The sequence below is a fragment of the Paralichthys olivaceus genome, chromosome 8, assembly GCF_024713975.1.
Source record: "Paralichthys olivaceus isolate ysfri-2021 chromosome 8, ASM2471397v2, whole genome shotgun sequence".
NCBI lineage: Eukaryota > Metazoa > Chordata > Actinopteri > Pleuronectiformes > Paralichthyidae > Paralichthys > Paralichthys olivaceus.
In genome coordinates, this window is record NC_091100.1 from 6,427,953 (window position 1) to 6,445,617 (window position 17,665).

General features: G+C 42.3%; 3 protein-coding genes across 3 annotated transcripts; 2 read left to right on the plus strand and 1 right to left on the minus strand.

Annotated features, from left to right (window-relative positions):
• The first annotated feature begins 413 nt into the window (after positions 1–413).
• On the plus strand, positions 414–3,257 carry LOC109638281 (guanine nucleotide-binding protein G(I)/G(S)/G(O) subunit gamma-13-like). Its single transcript, XM_020101186.2, has 3 exons — positions 414–664; positions 2,549–2,656; positions 2,760–3,257. Exons 2-3 carry the CDS (start codon positions 2,559–2,561, stop codon positions 2,863–2,865), a joined length of 204 nt encoding a protein of 67 aa, XP_019956745.1. The 5' UTR covers positions 414–664; positions 2,549–2,558; the 3' UTR covers positions 2,866–3,257.
• On the minus strand, positions 3,055–13,978 carry chtf18 (CTF18, chromosome transmission fidelity factor 18 homolog (S. cerevisiae)). Its single transcript, XM_020101172.2, has 22 exons — positions 13,759–13,978; positions 13,005–13,094; positions 12,765–12,915; positions 12,443–12,632; positions 12,215–12,307; positions 11,827–11,879; positions 11,600–11,741; positions 11,247–11,471; positions 11,068–11,165; positions 10,833–10,956; positions 10,609–10,745; positions 10,424–10,517; positions 10,238–10,336; positions 10,015–10,145; positions 9,619–9,733; positions 9,315–9,539; positions 9,030–9,179; positions 8,716–8,846; positions 6,570–6,714; positions 6,329–6,424; positions 5,176–5,245; positions 3,055–3,472 (listed from the first exon to the last, which is right to left on the minus strand). The coding sequence occupies exons 1-22, from the start codon at positions 13,844–13,846 to the stop codon at positions 3,351–3,353; spliced, it is 2,769 nt and encodes a 922-aa protein (XP_019956731.2). The 5' UTR covers positions 13,847–13,978; the 3' UTR covers positions 3,055–3,350.
• Positions 13,979–15,316: 1,338 nt separating this feature from the next.
• On the plus strand, positions 15,317–17,538 carry clrn2 (clarin 2). The gene is made up of 3 exons (XM_020101182.2): positions 15,317–15,840; positions 16,218–16,397; positions 16,533–17,538. Exons 1-3 carry the CDS (start codon positions 15,588–15,590, stop codon positions 16,799–16,801), a joined length of 702 nt encoding a protein of 233 aa, XP_019956741.2. The 5' UTR covers positions 15,317–15,587; the 3' UTR covers positions 16,802–17,538.
• Positions 17,539–17,665: the final 127 nt, after the last annotated feature.

A 17,665-nucleotide genomic window follows, 5' to 3' on the forward strand; every position in this document is an offset into this window, starting at 1 on the left:
ACTTCCAAGGCACGTGTCTGCTCACACTGAATCTGATGTTTGGGTTTCTCTTTTAATTGTATTTATAAGTGTTTTGATCTTATACAAATCAAACTAATACTGAATTAAACAAAGACGTGAAAATGTTTTCCACCAATGCAAAGTAGAGATGACAGCAATAAACAATAAAAATCACTGGAGATGTGATGTCTGTTTTGTCCCATCACATTTCACTCTTAACTCGTTTTGATGAACTTAAAGAGTAATTCACAAAGCACGTGACCCACAAACCCTCCTCGTCTCCGGGCATCTCCGTCCTCGTTTGCGTGTTTCCTGCAGATTTCCATGCAGGTGCGTCCTGAAGCTGCAGCCGTCATTTGACTGTCAAACCAGGCGGCGGAGCTGCGTCTCTCCGCCCTGCGCCTCCCGCATCCAGTCGCTATCAGAGAGGAGCGCAGGGGAGTGTCCTGCACCGCCGACACACACACACACACAACCTCCACCACCTCCTCCTCCTTCTTCCTCCTCTACTTAACTGAAGCCGGGACCCATCCGCCGGGATAAACTCCACCGACTCACCCTCACTCCAAGCGCTTCTCCTCGGCGGTTCGAGCCCAGTCTGCGCCCTCCTTCATCCGGCCGCGCACGGAATCGATCAGCGGTCCTCCCCCCGGTAGGCCTGACGGTAAGAGCGGTTGTTTGTATGGGGGGTGGGGAAGTGTCGGTGTTTTCATCCAGATTTCATCACGACACATCTGCGCTGGAGCTGATCGTCTTTTTGTCTCAGGGTGAGAATCTGTAGTCGAACACGTCCGTGTCGAATATGCAGAGATATATAATGTGAGAGGAGACATGAGGGACTGCAGTGATGGAGACTGAGACACTCACTGTAATCATTCAAACACAAAGGCCCTGGGTGTTATCATGGAACATCTGGATGCTGGGAGACACAGCTGGATGGATGCTGGTGGAGGAAACCGGCACCGGGAGGCCGACCTACTTAGAGCCATTAAAGAGATGAAGAGGAGGAGGAAGAGGAGGAGGAGGAGGAGGAGGGAGAGACAGTTTCCAATAGAGTGGACTCAACTCTCATCTGGGCCCTCTCTCTCTCTCTCTCTCTGTCTCTCTCTGTCTCTCTCTCTCTTCCTGCTGTAATGTGGCCTGTGGCAGGGTGGGGCAGGTTTTACAATAAATAGAAATAAAACACAAGAAAAGGCCGCATCACATATGTTGGGTTACATTCAGGTTATTTTTAAACATTTAACTTGTAAAAACAAAGATCATTCCCTCAAGTCCTGTAATTGAGTATAAATACGTTTAAATTGTACTTTACTATTCTGTGTATGTTGATTTTTTTTTTTATCCCCACTACATCCAGTGAAGGAAACGCACCAATAAATACTGCTTTAACATTGAGGAGTAATGTGTATCAAAATACTGGATTAAGTACTGATCCATTTATGTGCACATTCCTTTTATGTTGCAACTGGACATGATGGGGGATATTTTAAATACTGTTCAGTAATTTTAAATAATTATTATATTTTCTATAAGCTACCATACATTATAAATAACAGCTCTTATATTTACCTATAAAAATACAGCACATTGTGTTTGATTATATTTAGTGTTATCCACCTGAATCAGAAATTAAACTAGTAGCTTCAGTTTTATATAAATGTATATGCGAAGCAGAAAAATACACAAGTATACGTCAAGTACCTAAAACTGCCCTTAAGAACAGCACATACTTTCCTCCACTGACTACATTCATCTGAATGCTACTAACTACACAGCAGAGTGCATAACAAGTTTAAACTGCATGTGTATAAATATTTTACACATGAAACAAGCTCTTGATGATTCCACGCCCTTGATAAAACTGACAAATGGATATGCTCCGTCCTCCTGTTCTTTTATGATGCCAGTCGGTTTCAACTTTAAGAAATAAGCTTTGGATCCGGTTGTTTATTAAGCAGTATTATCTAAAGGATGCTCAACTGTACACGACAATTCGCTATGGGCACATGTAGCCCTCTGTGTGATGGGGGATGGCAGAATTGAGAGATTATCAAACCACAATGACCGGAAATACACCATCATAACACCAGTCGTATCATCTCAGTTCATTTCTGTGCAGTGTGGAGCATCTCTGTTATGGTATGGTAATGGTATTCCCATTTTGTCTTTGAGTGTGGGACAGACAGTTGGACAAAAACAAGACAATAGAAGACGTCGCCGTATAGATTTTTAGAGACAAAATGGTGCCTGATGAATATTACAGACAGTTGAAGCCTTAGTGTAACTTTGACTCTTGAGATTAACATTTTTTAAATAAAGCAAAGATAACTGCTGTTTGGTTGAATTTGTCACAACCACCAACTAGTGAGGAGTTTTTTTTTGCAAACTAAAGTTGATTCATTTAAAAGGTGAAAAAGTGAAATAATTAACATCTTGACTGGACAAAACTAACACAAACATTCTGGTTATTTTACTGTTCTTGTCCATTCTAAAGTAAAAGTGAATTAGATGTGTACTCAAGTGTGTGTGTGTGTGTGTGTGTGTGTAGAAGTATCATCATGGAGGAGTTCGACGTCCCACAGATGAGGAGAGAAGTGGAAAGCCTTCAGTATCAGCTGGCAATCAACAGAGAGAAATCCTCCATCACTGTTACCGAGTGAGTACTGGACACCCTCAACTCCCTCTCTCTCGCACGCACACACACACTGTGTAAGTGCAGAATATCCGGTTGGTGCTGATGGTGTGTGTTTGTCGTGCAGGCTGGTGAAGTGGATCGAGGGTTGTGTCTGTGAAGATCCGTTCCTAAACCCTGAGCTGATGAGAGCCAACCCCTGGGTGGAGAAGGGCAAGTGTGTGATCCTCTAATGGTCACACACACCCACACACAAAATCACGGATGCATATAAACTTAAGAATCACGCACTCCCACACAGTCATGCTGCACTAAACTCACTCTCACACACTCACTGGCACACATACACACACATTAATGCTATTATCTTGTTTATTTATTTGGATACTCCTGAATGCTGTTCATTTATGTTTAGATTACTCTGTGTATGAATGTGTGTATGTGTGTGTGTATGTGTGTGTGTGTGTGTGTGTGTGTGTGTGTGTGTGTGTGTGTGTGTGTGTGTGTACAGCACTGAGTAGCTCTATGGAGGTTAGTTTTGACGGACTGCTGAGAAATGTTCAACACCACGTTTTTATTGGCTCTTTACACTGTCAATCAAAAATAAAGACTGTTTTGAATTTAACAGATGGATTTTTTGGATTCATTCAAAAACGTAAATACAACAAAGGTAAAAATAAAAAAAGATGTGTGTGCGTGTGTGTGTAATGCCAGTGCGTTACAGTAGTTCTCTGATGTAAACATTTCGCCTGACAGCGTTGGACATGCCCTCGTTGAACCGGAACCACACGTCACTGTTTCCCACGGCGGTTCCCATCGCGAGAACCGGACATTTCTCACCTAGAACAAGAGGAAAAAGAGCAATCAACGATAAATCACTACACAACATGGTTCAACAAAGGTCGAGAGAATATTCCTCAGGCTGCTCCCACACGACCTTGTGACTTTTGCTTGAGACATTAGTCACGTAATCTAATAGTTAACGGACAAGGAAGTGACCGATAACAAGTTTAACTAGAATGAGACTCACTGGAGCACAGAGCTCCAAGGCCAAACAATCCTACAAGTCATCACATCAGGATACAGGAACACAGACGTTGTTTTTCATCAAGATCTGATCCATACACTATGTACGGAGAAATACCAGATCTCGCAATGTTAAGAACTTTATTCCGAACCTTGCTGAAAAATAAACAGCAGACTGATAAACAGACGTTGATAAAAACACAAGTGTTAAATCTACAGATACAACTGAGAGCGCACACCTCTGCCAAGTCGAACGCCCTATGTCACCACGACAGTCTGCGTGATGTGTGATGCTAAAGGCTCACGTCTTCAATGGTTCTCGAACGTTTTCTTCACTGATGCCTCATCTCAGAGCAACTAACGAATAACGTCGATCATCTCCAGCCACTCACTCTCACACTGACGTCCAGGTATTCAGCGGAGGGATCAGGACACAGATTTAGAGCTGTGCCTCTTTTAGTCAACAGGACTTAGCTGCTCTGACCTAAAAACAGCCACGGCTCTCCTGTGTTTCTACCCTCATCACCCTGCTGATCAATTACCGGGATGCATCATTTTCCGTAAGGTCGGTTTTTTAATGGGCCCCCTTTTAATTGCTGAATCCAGGCCTGCAACTGAATAAAAACATACAGCAGATTGAATCCCTGTTAAAGACTCAGACTCTTGAACTCAATGTTCGTGAACAGCAACAACTGGACGTCTGGAACTTGATTATAGTTTACAGAGGGTAAAATGCCCAAACTGCAGCAAAAGTGGAAAATCTGCTTCAAAAATATTGATACCAGATGTCATGCAGAAGGAGAAAAGACAAATTACGCAATTCAGTTTATTTATATCTATTGTTTCTGCGTATTAGACATTTTCAATGATAAAAAATGTCATTTGTTGGTTTGTTTGTAAGCGAGATTACACAAAAACAACTGCACCGGTTTCCACTAAACTAAGCAGAAGTTTGGGATATGGGCGATGGAAGAATCCAGATCCAGATTAAGGAATCATTCTTTAACATTGTGAGATGCAAAAAAAAAAAAAACTGGCATGGTAAGGGGAATGATATTTATCAGTGTGTGTATTTGGTTTAGATCCAAATTTAAAATCCAGATCAAGTGGATTTCATTATGGTTTCATAGGGGACTGTTGGGCCTTGGTGCTTTTGTTAGGTTTCTGGAGCTACATTGAATATTAGACTTTATTTTAGGTGGTATAAACACTGAAATAAAAAATAAATACATATAAAAAGATTGTTTTATTCTGCTTTTGTCCAAATATAAGAAGGAGTCTGTAGATCAGGCCGTGTCACAACCTTCTTGTTGATAATAGAAATATGATACGACCATTATTATGCTTGCAGTGCTGCTGACAGTCCAGATCTCCTGTCTGCCTCAGGAGCTCTGAATTAGAAACGTTACATAACACACATCGTTTCTCACCTCTGGTATGTTTGGACCTCATGCACCCCGGGGTAACCCGGGGGTTAAACAAAGCTTCAGTAATGTTACCGAGCACTCTTACAGTACCTGTGTCTGAGGACGGCTGAACTCTCTGAGGTTTGGGCGCAACGGCACGACCGAAGAAATCCACCTCTGGCTGCGGGACACAAACAAGGAGGTGAAAAGGAGGATGAAGAATTTCAATGGGAAGTTCAACACTGTCCTCCATAAAAAGGTCAATAACAATGAGCAAACACACAATCACTCTCTCATTAGCCTATTTTTCCAGTTTCATCATTGGGGACCGTAACCCAGTGCCTTCTCATTATCCTCATTTCTGCCCCCTAGAGGCTCCGTCTCTTCATCACGGAGCTATTTAAACACTTGAGCTCATTCCAACAGAATCCGATGTTCAGGGCTAACAGCTGCCGGCAGCTCCTCTCTGGCTCCACCTACAGGTTTCTCTTTTTTTTTTAAAAAATGAATCGCTCCACACTGAATGTGAGAAAACGTCGTATTTTAATCTTCCAAAACTGCAGGATTATTAAACTTAGAGCAGCTGTGATGTCAACAATCTATCAAATTCAACAGAATTATTTTTATATGCTTGTGTTTGTACTGGGATGGTTCGGTTCTGTGGCCATGTTTTGTGCGTACGCAACGGTTATAAATAAATCAGACCTGGTATTTTCATCTGTCCTGAGAGATTCAATCACAAGTGGACAAGTAGTCAGTTCACAACTGGTATTAGAATGTGTTTTGAATGTGTCGCCAGTGAACACTAATATTCAGATCTCACTTATGATCAGATCTCACTTCCCCACTCTGCATGCAAATACACATGCAAAAACACTTGCAAAGAGCAAATGATGTTGTTGCCAGCCAGTCTGCGTATACAGACATTTCTGTTGTCCATGTGTGTCGGTGTGAGAGAGAGAGAGTGGAGCCAGGAAGTGAATCAATGCATGTAGCTTTAAATAAGAAATTACCCTTGTGGAAAAATAGGAAATTAAAAATGTGACCCATCGTGTATTTGTATTAAGACCTAACTAAATTTGAATTTCACGATTTTTTAGACTCAAAGAATGTGGACACATGTATCCCAGACAACCTCCTAATGTGAACGGAGTGATTGAATGCGTCTTGGGTGTTGTTACATCTGCACTTTGAGCGTGTGTGTGTGTGGGTGTGTGTGTGGGTGTGTGTCAGTGTGAGTGTGGGTGTGAGTGTGTGGACTCACCCTGGTCTCCACTGTGGTCTGTTTGACAATGTTGTCCAGCCTCTGCTGATGGTTACTGATTGGTTTCGGACCAGCTCTCTTTTTTCCTTCCTCTTTCTGCACCAGACAGTCACAATGGATTATAAATACATTAGAATATTAACACACACACACAGAGGCCTGATTGTCTACAGGCTGTGCTGCAGATAAAACAAACCCCAAATCTCTTGGATAAATCGTGTTTTGCATTTTGACATCTCACCGCTGCAGGGTTACGCTGCAGCATCAGTTGCTCAGCTCTCCTCATCCGTTCTTGCTCCATCTCTCGGCTGATGGTTTGTTTGGCCTGATAAGTCAGCTGGCGATGTGGTGGCAGGCCTGTAAACCTCACCACCTCCTCCACACGCCTGCAAAAACACACACACACACAATAAATAAATACCTCTACACAAAAAAAAAAAATCACACACAGCTCACACATTAACACTTTAATCATGAGGCAGGTGACACAGAGGTGAACCCTGTTAGAATAATTAAACGCTTTTGTGCCATGGCTGATGTTTTTTTATAGTTAAACTCTGAATTTGCAGCATCTAAAACCTTAATCCTCTTAACACTGATCTCAATCTAACACAAACACACACACACTTTCAACTCTCACTCACATCAATGTCTGAAACTGCCCTCGATCATGGCTGTGTGATATGAATATATATATTATGCTCCATCGTTTATTTCATTCACACTCTTTACAGCCGTATTTTCACATCACGTGGACAAAACTTTGTGTTCGTCTACACGGCTCAGATGCAGGCGGTGAATTTTCATGAGGGCAACACAAACAAGGATGGAGGAGAGTGGCTGTGACACAGAACGGGGAGCTTCTGTCAGTATTACAGCATGTTTGGTATTCATATTTCTGAATGTATCAACACTTTATTTTGCAATATAGTTGAAAAAATTACATTTATATTATTTATGTTTATAATTTATTGCATATATAGTGTGTTGAATACATTATAAGAACTAGGCCTCTGCACGTAGTTAGTTTGTATAAAATATATATTCATTGAATTTACAGAAAATGTGGATATTTATGTGTATATGCATCATTATATTGGAATATGAAGCTTTGGTCATTTCACACATCCTTACCTTGTAACATACTGCTTTATACACTTAACACTTCAGTAAATATTAGGTAGTTTAATCAGTTTAGCAGTGAGAGATGTAAACACAAGAAGTAAGTTATGCACAACACAAAAACTTCATTCAGGTGAAATATGCTATAAATAACTTAACAGCTGCAAGTAAAAAAATATTTTCATAATGGATTTCTGCAACTAGTTCAATTTGTTTTAAATATCCACTTTGATAATGTAACTGAGAGTCATAGATAACTATGAAAAGTAGCAAATGAGAAGCACATCATCGGAGGTGAAGTCTTCAAGCAATCCTGTAAACTGCTTCTTACCTTTCTTATTCTATTGTTTCATTCTGTCTCAACCTCCTGCAATTGGTTCAAAAGGTCGAACTATTGAAAGAAGGGTTTTACACTTCAAACGATCCCAGTCATGGTTCGGTTTGATCCGGACTATGACCATCCTCTGGTTGGCCTCAATTTTGGATCATTGGTCTAAACCGTGGTCCGAGGCACCTGTTATTTTGGTTTGGTGGAGTCCGACCAATCAACAACAGCATCTAATTAAATAAACCTGTTGGGAATGGGCGTATCCACTGTCTGTGATGTTCAAAAGTTTTTACCCATGAGGCCTCAGAGAGTGTTGTTGTGGTGAGCGAGCGACGGCAGGTACAGGAAGGTGTAGAGCAGGAGAAGCAGCAGCAGAGATAACACCAGAGGCAGGCACCAGTCGTTGGTGACCAGCACCTTGTCACAGCGAGCCTGTAGGAAGGAGCCCCCCCGAACATTCCGCTGCTCCACGACCGGCATGGCTGAAGTGACCGACTACTTATCCCATTCAACTTACACCGAGTTTCCACTGTCCTCACTTGTCATAAAAAATAAGATCCAAATAAACAGGTTTCCCAGGTTGAGACAAAATGTTTCCACTAATGCTCTTTCCAGTTCTGTCTTTTGATTTAATATTCCTCTGTTTTGTTGATATTTTCCAGCTTTTTCAAAACCTATTTCATCCTCGTCATCCTTTGACCCGTTTGTCCATCCCCCTGCATCCACCCAACTGGTGAGTCTTTTGCAACCTGGCTCCCACACCATCACACACGCAAACACTAGGTGCCAAAGGGATTATTCTCTAAGCCTTCATGCAGAGACCCACAGTGCAGACAACAGAAGTGACCTTCAACATCCCAGAAACACATCTGCTCTACATGTGTCCACATGCAACACACAGCGGGATACAGGTGAGTGTGTGTGAGTGTGTACTCACGGCTCCAGCAGGTATGTGTACTGGCCCTCGGGTGTACGGTCCTGCCTGTAGGAGAGGTTATAGGCCAACATGGTGTTGATCAACTCACGCATCTGCTCCTTCTCTCTGCTGCTGAAAAGCTGCGGATTCACCTGGATGAGAGAACAGCACGTGAGTCACTGACAATTTTACTGAAACTGATCAATGTTTTCCTCCAAAGCCAGTGCCATAGAACAATATATTAACATGGTGCTGTTTAGAGTCTGTGTAAAGGGATTCCACTTACTATATAAAAATACAGACACATATCAAGTCATAATGTTGTTTTTACTCACAGGCCGTAGTTTTGGACTGATGATGTTGAGGAGCAGCGTGAGAAAGTCAAGAGTCAGAGTGAGCTGGCTGATCCTGGTTCTGATGCATGCTGGGATATCAGCCAACATGGAGGACAAGGCGTTCCTACTGCTGAGGAGACGTGAGGTGGCCTGTAGAGGACACAAGGATGATGACGCACCAGCTTAAAGTATGTCATGTACGTGTTCTGACTTTGCTTTGTTTGGTTCCTATGTTATTTGTCACACAGCTCCACATTCGAGTGTGTAGTTGAACAGAAACCGTACCTCGTACTGGCTGTGGGGGTAGCTGATGCGGGGCACGTGTGTGTGGGCGAACAGGAAGTGGAATGTGACGGACAGGAAGGGCAGGTATCTCATCAGGGAGAAGTTCTGGTTGTGCAGAATCTGTCGGTTTAATCGGTCTGAGAACGAGAGCCAATCCAGAGCCTCGCACACACTCTGCATGTTGGGGTCCCTCACACGCATGGACAGATAATTATCATACAGACCCTGAGAGAAAGGACAGATGCAAGTTCAGCGTGGGCCTGTGATGATTTCTGAAGAATAAAGATAAAAATGTGTTCATTACCTGAGAAACCTTTTCATACTCTCCACTGGATGAAGACAAGTGTAGAATGTGCTGGAACCTCTGAGCTCCCCCTCCTGAGCCTGGTGCCTCCTCAAACCCCTCCCCGATACGTTTCCTTAAAGGACAAATCAGGACAAATGATCAACAACAACTAAGCGAGGGACAAAGAAGACAAATGCCTGTTTTCTAGTTGTGATTATGCTTCATTTTCTGCAGGTTCACAAAGTGAAGATCAAGATTTATTTTTTTTTAAACCACATGCTACAAAATAAAATCTACCATCAGACCAAAGATAAAAGCCATGAATGAAAACCAGTAGGGATCTGCATCCAGCAGATACAGCAAAATGTTTATGATTGCATGACACATACTTTGACAAGAGGAACATAACGGTACCGTTTTGTACGTGGTAACTGGAAGATCTCCTGCCACAGATGGAACAAGCCTTTGTTCTGATCCTTCTGTCCCACAGAGACACACTGGATCATCTTGGTGTCGAGCTGTTTGTGGCCACGACCGTGGAGGAACTGCTCAGATACAGCGAAACATTTAAATCACAATCACCACTAGACAGATGCTCACCGACACCTAGGCCCTCCTTCGCAGTGCTGCCACCCACCTGCAGTGTGTTGATGCAAGACCTGATGTCGTTGTCTGTCTTCTCACACAGCGACATCAGAGTGCCTGTGTCTGTCTTCATCCCCTGATGGAGCGAAATCTGCAAAAAATAAAAAATAAAGTCATACAGCAAAAAGCAGCATTGGTGTGACACTCTGTTTTTCTTTTCCTGTCTGTGTGTGCTGACCTCTGCCAGTCTCTGTGCGAGGCGGGAAGGCTGAGTCTGAGGGAAGGCCAGGAGGAAGGCCTGCTGCCTGAGAGGCCTGAGCGCTGGAACATAACTAACAGGGAACAGAGGCCATCAGAATGTAGAAGTGGAGCATGTACAAGTTTTTTGATGCTGCTGCTGTTGAAAACGACAGTCTCTCTTACAGGTCGTTACAGATGCAGATGATTGGTCGAAGCAGGATGGACTCCTTCTTCTTTTTCTTCTTCGCGGTCTCTGTACCACTCTCGCCGCCACGTCCGTCTTTCTTGTTCAGTGTTGCTAACAGAATGTTGATGGCAGCCTGTCGAGCAGAGATATTATGCAGATTTGAAGCGCACAGACATCACATTAATATTATCAGGTTATTTTGCTGGTGCCCTGATCGTACCGCTGGTGCTCCATCGATCTCATCAATAATGAGACAGTTTGGTCTCTCACTGGCTCCCAGCACTGACTTCATCTGAGTTGCTGTGTCGATGCGTTTCTGGAAAACCTCTGCACTGCGGTCATCACTGTAAAAACATGAACCATACCACTGGAGTCACTACAGGAAGATTACAGCGAAACTGATTCTTGTTAAGTTACTGGCATTGTAATGTTAAGTGCTGATTTAGTTTTCTAACCTGGCATTGATTTCCACGACATTGTATCCTGCGTGTTTGGCGATAACATGAGCCAGAGTGGTCTTCCCCAAACCTGGAGGACCAGACAACAATGTCACCTAGAGAGGGACAAAGAGAAATAAGTAAATTCTATAACAACTGAAGGTGATTCTACTGACACGATTATGCAGATGTTCAACCTTGTATTTGGGCCGTTTGTACTGATCGAGTTCAGCCTCCAGTATCTCCTCAGTCATCTCTATCTTGGTCTTGAAGCGATTTGGATTCTGGTTGCCTTGGTTGGGTTTGAACGAGTGTTGGTGGGCAGCCTGTCTGTCAGAGCGGACAGGGCGGGACTTCCTCTCTCTTCCAAACACAACAGTGTCCCAAAGTTTCAGCCACTTGAGCAGACAGCGGTTGGTAAACTGAAACAAAGCAGTCACACACATCTGGTGTTCAAGCAGTGTCCAGAAAAAGACTTAGATTTATGTGTAAACGCTTTTCATTTACTTACAAACACAGACATGTTCTGCTGAACAGAAACACAACTTACATCATCACTGAGAAGCTCTGTGTAGTGTCGGGGAGAAAATCTGTCCACCCAGAGACGTGAGCTTCGCCCTTCTGTGTCTTCAGGATCTTCATTCTCCTCATCTTCTCTGCTTTCAGCCTCAACAAGCCCATCGTTCACACTGCTGTAATTGAACAGAAACAGCAAGAAATGAATGTATTCATATTCATCTTGTGTTTGTGTATTTGAAATAAAAGAGGTGGTGCTACCTGGCCAGCAGCTCTGTGAGGCGCTGAGATTCCTCCACAATCTGCTGATGACGCTGTGATTTAAAACAAAGGAAGGAAAACATGTGGAAAAGTATAGAAGTTTTTTAATTAAAATGATCGAAGTACATTGAACAGGTAGATGACTTATATACAATTAATTATTGTGTACAGTTTTTTTTGGTCTCAAAAAGAAGACACGTCCTCTTTATAATATCAATAAAAATGAAATAGATATACATATAAACTCCGGTCTTTAATTGAAAATATTAATTAATTCATCAGGGAAACTAATGAACATTTCGCAACTGTGACCAATAAGAATCAAATGTGTGATGCAGTGCAAACTACATCACAGATAATACACATACAACAACACTGCATTACTCACCCTCTCAGCTTCTTGCTCTCTCAGCACACTTATTGGCACTGCCAGCAGCCCCAGTGCACCCTGGGAGTTTGGTGCCACTCTGGTATCCACTACCTGGAGCAACAAACAGGTGAGAAATGAATATATACTGGACACCAGAGGTTTGTAAGAGTTAATGAGTGTTTTATGACGAGGTACTATGAGGGGTTTGTGTGTAACTGTGTTTGTGTGATTGCTGAGGAGTTTAACCTTTGTCCCTGATTCCTCTTTCTGTCTGAGGTAGACCCGACTCCCTGATGAGTCTGTTACACTGATGTACTCTCCCTCTAAAGGAGGTCGCTTCAACACACACAATGATGCTGGCACCGCTGTGGGAGGTCGTCTGGGCGACTCTGGGATAGTAGCAAAGCCACTGATGTCCAACACAGCAGGAGTAGACCTAGAAAACAAACATAGTTTAGAAGATTCCAATCGGCAAAGTCAGGTTTTTAAATTGCTTATAACAAGCAAAACTCTATTTGACAGCTAACAGCTATCTGAATTCCTAATCTCCATCATCCCTCTCCCCTACCTGAAGGTGTGAGATGGTTCATACTGCTCTGGAGAGGACGGAGGTGTGACGTCAGCATTCTGCGATGGGACTTTGTTCTCTTGAGTTTGTGACGTGTTGAAAAGTCGCTTGACCACACCCTGATCCTGCTTCTGCCGCTTTGACTTTGGAGCTAAAAGGAAAAGATGCGATTTAAAGTACAAAGTAACGACAAAGAAAAACAAGTGCACACAGCAACGCACATGAACAGAGTGAACTCACTGATGGGCTGATCATCCAGCAGGTGCTCTATGTCTGAAATGTCTTCTCCTTGAGCCTGAGTCTGGTGTTTGCTCGCCTTGGAAGGTTCCTCTGGGCCATTCACATACACATTTATATAATGGTTATTACTGCTAGACATGCTCAGCTGATGAAACACTAACAACAAAACTAACTACACGTTTGAGAACAAATTCATTTTTCAAACATTTGCAGATTCCATCTTCTCCCATGTGTAAATGTGCTGTTTTAATATGTATTAAAATAAGTAATTTGGATGCATTAACTTTAATCAGGGAAACTTTAACCAGTATTTTCCCACCCTACAGAGTCATTACCTCTGTCATGGAGGTTATGTTTCCATTGCTGTTTGTCTTTTAGTAGAATTATGCACAAACTACTGAGAGAGATAATGCAGAGATCCTGATGAAAAAAACCTGACTCATAAATACCAGGGACTGATATTTATGAGTGTGTTAATGCTTTTATGGATTTATTAGAAAATCTAATCATGAGATGAGTCAATAATTAAAATGATTGATTTAATTAAAAAACAATAATTTCTATTGCACAGAGTAAAGACTCATAAACACATTCAACCAGAAACAGCAATAAAACGCGTGTGACCTTAAATGGATGGTTTTGAAAATAAAGTATATATTATATTTTATATTTAGGATGTACATCTGCTCGGTTATTTATCGTTAACTGTTGAGGATGTGGATAAAAACATGGGAGCAGCCTGTTGGGGACTCACCCTCCATCTGAGCCAGAACCTCCAGCTCGTCTGCGAACTGATCCTCGAAATCATCCTGGACCTCGAACAGTTCGTCATACTCGTCCATGTTAGAGACGCGATGAGAGACACTGTGGTTTGACACAAGTCTGGAGACAAACACACTTTCAACTAAAGTAAAAAGTCCATCCGCTGCTTCACTCGGTTTCTCGGAGCAGATTTCCCGGCAATTTTTTTGTTGTGAAGTTTAACTTCCGGGTAACATATTCAGTTTCTTCTTCTTCTAGTAAAAACAGCGTGCATAAACTACCACCACCAACTGGTGTGGAGGGGAACTGCAGTTTTAAACTAAAACTTAATCAAAGTTTAAACCTTCAAGTTTTTTATTAAAGGTTTTGATAACTGTGTTATTATTAATTACTGTTATGATGCGTACATTTCTGTTCATTCTTTAAAAAATAATATAATAAAATATTAAACATTGTGGGCCCTTATGTGTTTCTGTCTTATGTCTTACACATGCAAATACATGCTATTTAAAAAAATATATAAAAAATGAATATATACGGTTATATAAATTACACATAAACATGTTTATATTACCAAGCACACATTAGACTTAAAATACAGTATTAGACATTGTTTAAGATAACAAGATAAAATAATGAAATCTTGTGTGTTGTTAAAAATTTTGGTGTTTGATGTTCACTTCCTGACTACAAATTCGGATTAAGGACCATGCATGGAGCAGGATATGAGATTTAGGACCATGCATGGAGCAGGATATGAGATTTAGGACCATGCATGGAGCAGGACATGAAATAAGGGACCATGCATTGAGCAGGACATGAGATTTAGGACCATGCATGGAGCAGGACATGAGATAAGGGACCATGCATGGAGCAGGACATGAGATTTAGGACCATGCATGGAGCAGGACATGAGATAAGGGACCATGCATGGAGCAGGACATGAGATTTAGGACCATGCATGGAGCAGGACATGAGATTTAGGACCATGCATGGAGCAGGACATGAGATAAGGGACCATGCATGGAGCAGGACATGAGATTTAGGACCATGCATGGAGCAGGACATGAGATAAGGGACCATGCATGGAGCAGGACATGAGATTTAGGACCATGCATGGAGCAGGACATGAGATAAGGGACCATGCATGGAGCAGGACATGAGATTTAGGACCATGCATGGAGCAGGACATGAGATAAGGGACCATGCATGGAGCGGGATATAAGATTTAGGACCATGTATGGAGCAGGAAATGAGATTTGGGACCACAAGGCCTAAACACTGAAGGCTAAACTGATTGCTGACATGGAGTGACCTTTGGTGTGTGTGTTAAAATGAACCACATGTCATTCTAACACAATTAATTCTTCTTACATGATTTTTACTGCTGCATTAAGGTCACCAATTAAATGTTACTTTTCCAGATCCAAATGCCAAGTCTAAAAGGTTAATTCAACCCCTGATTAAAGTGTGTGTGTGTGTGTGTGTGTGTGTGTGTGTGTGTGTGTGTGTGTGTGTGTGTGTGTGTGTGTGTGTGTGTGTGAGAGAGAGAGAGAGGGAGAGAGAGGAGCAGCAGCACAGCAGGGAAGGGATTGGGTTTCTCCCTGTAAGAGATCTCTCTGACCACCATAGATTCTGTTTCTCCTCCCCTGTGACACTATACACGCAACATTTCACCAAGAGGAACAACACTCTTCTGTGGGATCATGATTTATTTTTACTTTTCAATCTATATAGTAAACTCATGGTGATTGTCAGGTGCGCACCGCGGTCGCTGCCCGGCGTCGTGTTACCTTCCCCGGGGCACCATGGGCTCGTAAAATGCCTTCTCTGTGGAAACGGATAACGTTCTCGGTGGCCTCGGTGCTCTGTGTCGGCTCGGTGGTCCTCCTGGTCGTGGCCCTGGCCACGGAGCGCTGGGTCATCGGGCGGATCCTGTGTAAAACAGGGGCGGAAATAGTGAACGCATCCCACCCGGAGCTGGAGCAGTTCGTTGGGGACATTTACTTCGGTTTGTTCCAGGGAGGGAAGAGCAAGAGGTGCGGGCTCGGGAGGAGGCGCTCCAAAATATTCAGTAAGGTCAAAAGATGCATGTAAACCATCTAACATCTGTCTTATCCAGAATATTCAGTAAAATGTAGTACTGCATGTGAACCATCAAACATCTGTCTAATCCAGAATATTCAGTAAAGTCAGAGACTGCATGTAAACCATCAAACATCTGTTTAATCCAGAATATTCAGTAAAGTCAGAGACTGCATGTAAACCACCCAACATCTCTGTTTAATCCAGAATATTCAATAAAGTTTAAGACTGCATGTAAACCACCCAACATCTCTGTTTAATCCAGAATATTCAGTACAGAATGACGAACGTCTGGTGGCTGCAGAATGTGTTGTTTTCTTTCCTCATCCTGTCTGAGCTGATTATGTGTCTGTTCCTCTGTCTCAGTTTTCCCAAAGCTTGTGCGAACATTGAACAGCGGCCTTCACATGATGGTGATCCTCTTCCTGCTGGTGGCCATCGGCTTTGCTCTGGTCAGTCTTTCTTTCTGTATTTACAACGCACGCAAGGTTCCCTACCAGAGCATCAAGGGGCACAAAGGACTCTACCTGTGGAACTTAATAGCTGGTATGGGAGTGGATTCTGTCTTTCCTCAAGACTTCCATCAAATATTGGTTTGCTTTTCATTTTGCATTAAATTTTTCCTCTTGGGCGTTTTTATCTCTCTCTTTGCATTTCCTCCCCATGTTCTGTATTTTCCAGCTCTTTTCGGTGCCCTAGGTGTTTTGTGTTTCCTGGCGGCCCTGAGACACCACAGTCTGACAGAGCGGGTGGCAAACTACCAGGAGAACCTCTTCGTCCTGGTTGTCCTGGACGACGGCCTGGACTGGTCCTTCTGGCTGGGTGTGGGGAGCATCGCGACTCACTTCGCTGTCTGCGGAGTCGTCGCCATGAGTCGGATCAAGCTGCCCAAACCAGAAGTCAAGAAACCGGAGGAGCCCACCATCTCTGCTCTGGACCTGCTCTACTAAAGAACCAAACAAGGAGCATCATGTCAGCATCACGTATGATGTTTTCCATGTGGAAACAAACACTGTGCCAGAGCACCTGTGTACGGATTTTACACTATTTATGACCAATTGCAACAATTATACAGTTATGGCTTTGCAGTCTCAAACAATACAGAACTCTTTCTTTTTTGCAGGAGTTATAAATGAACTGAATGATCCTCGTCTGCATTACTGGATTCAAAGTGTCTGAGCATCCTGTGCTGTATATTCTGTTTATAGCTGCATGTGTAAATACACGATTAGTTTTTCTTCATATGTTCAAAATGTCAGTAACAGATTTGTCACATTTCTTAGAATAAAGTCAGAAGTCAGTGTTTGAGTAATAATCTTTACAGGAACTTGGTTGTAAGGCTTGAACATACATTTCATAGTGAGAGAAGGGTGTATATATTTAATCATGTTTAGATGAAACTGTCCAAGTAAAGATCTTTGAGTTTTCATTTAATTTAACTTGGTCGTAAGAGTTGCTCACATCTGAAGACAGATTTTGTGCACATTCTAAAAATCTGTGCAAATAATCAGTTGTGTTGTTGTTTCTATGGAAAAAATGCACTCTCCTGTGATGAGTCCAATTAATGTCTTCATGTATTTTCTTCAAGATTTTTCTCATATTCAGGGAAACGAGCTGGAAATGAACAAATCTCTGTCAAACAATAATGAACTGTGAAACAAACAAATAAACAATTATTTACACAGCACATTTTTTCTTATTAGTGTGTTTGATTAGATGTATGACCCTCTGGGGCCATGAGCATTGGCTTTGCTCATTGATATTTTATATACACCATATCTGTACAGTACATAATATTGTCTGTTCTTTAAAAA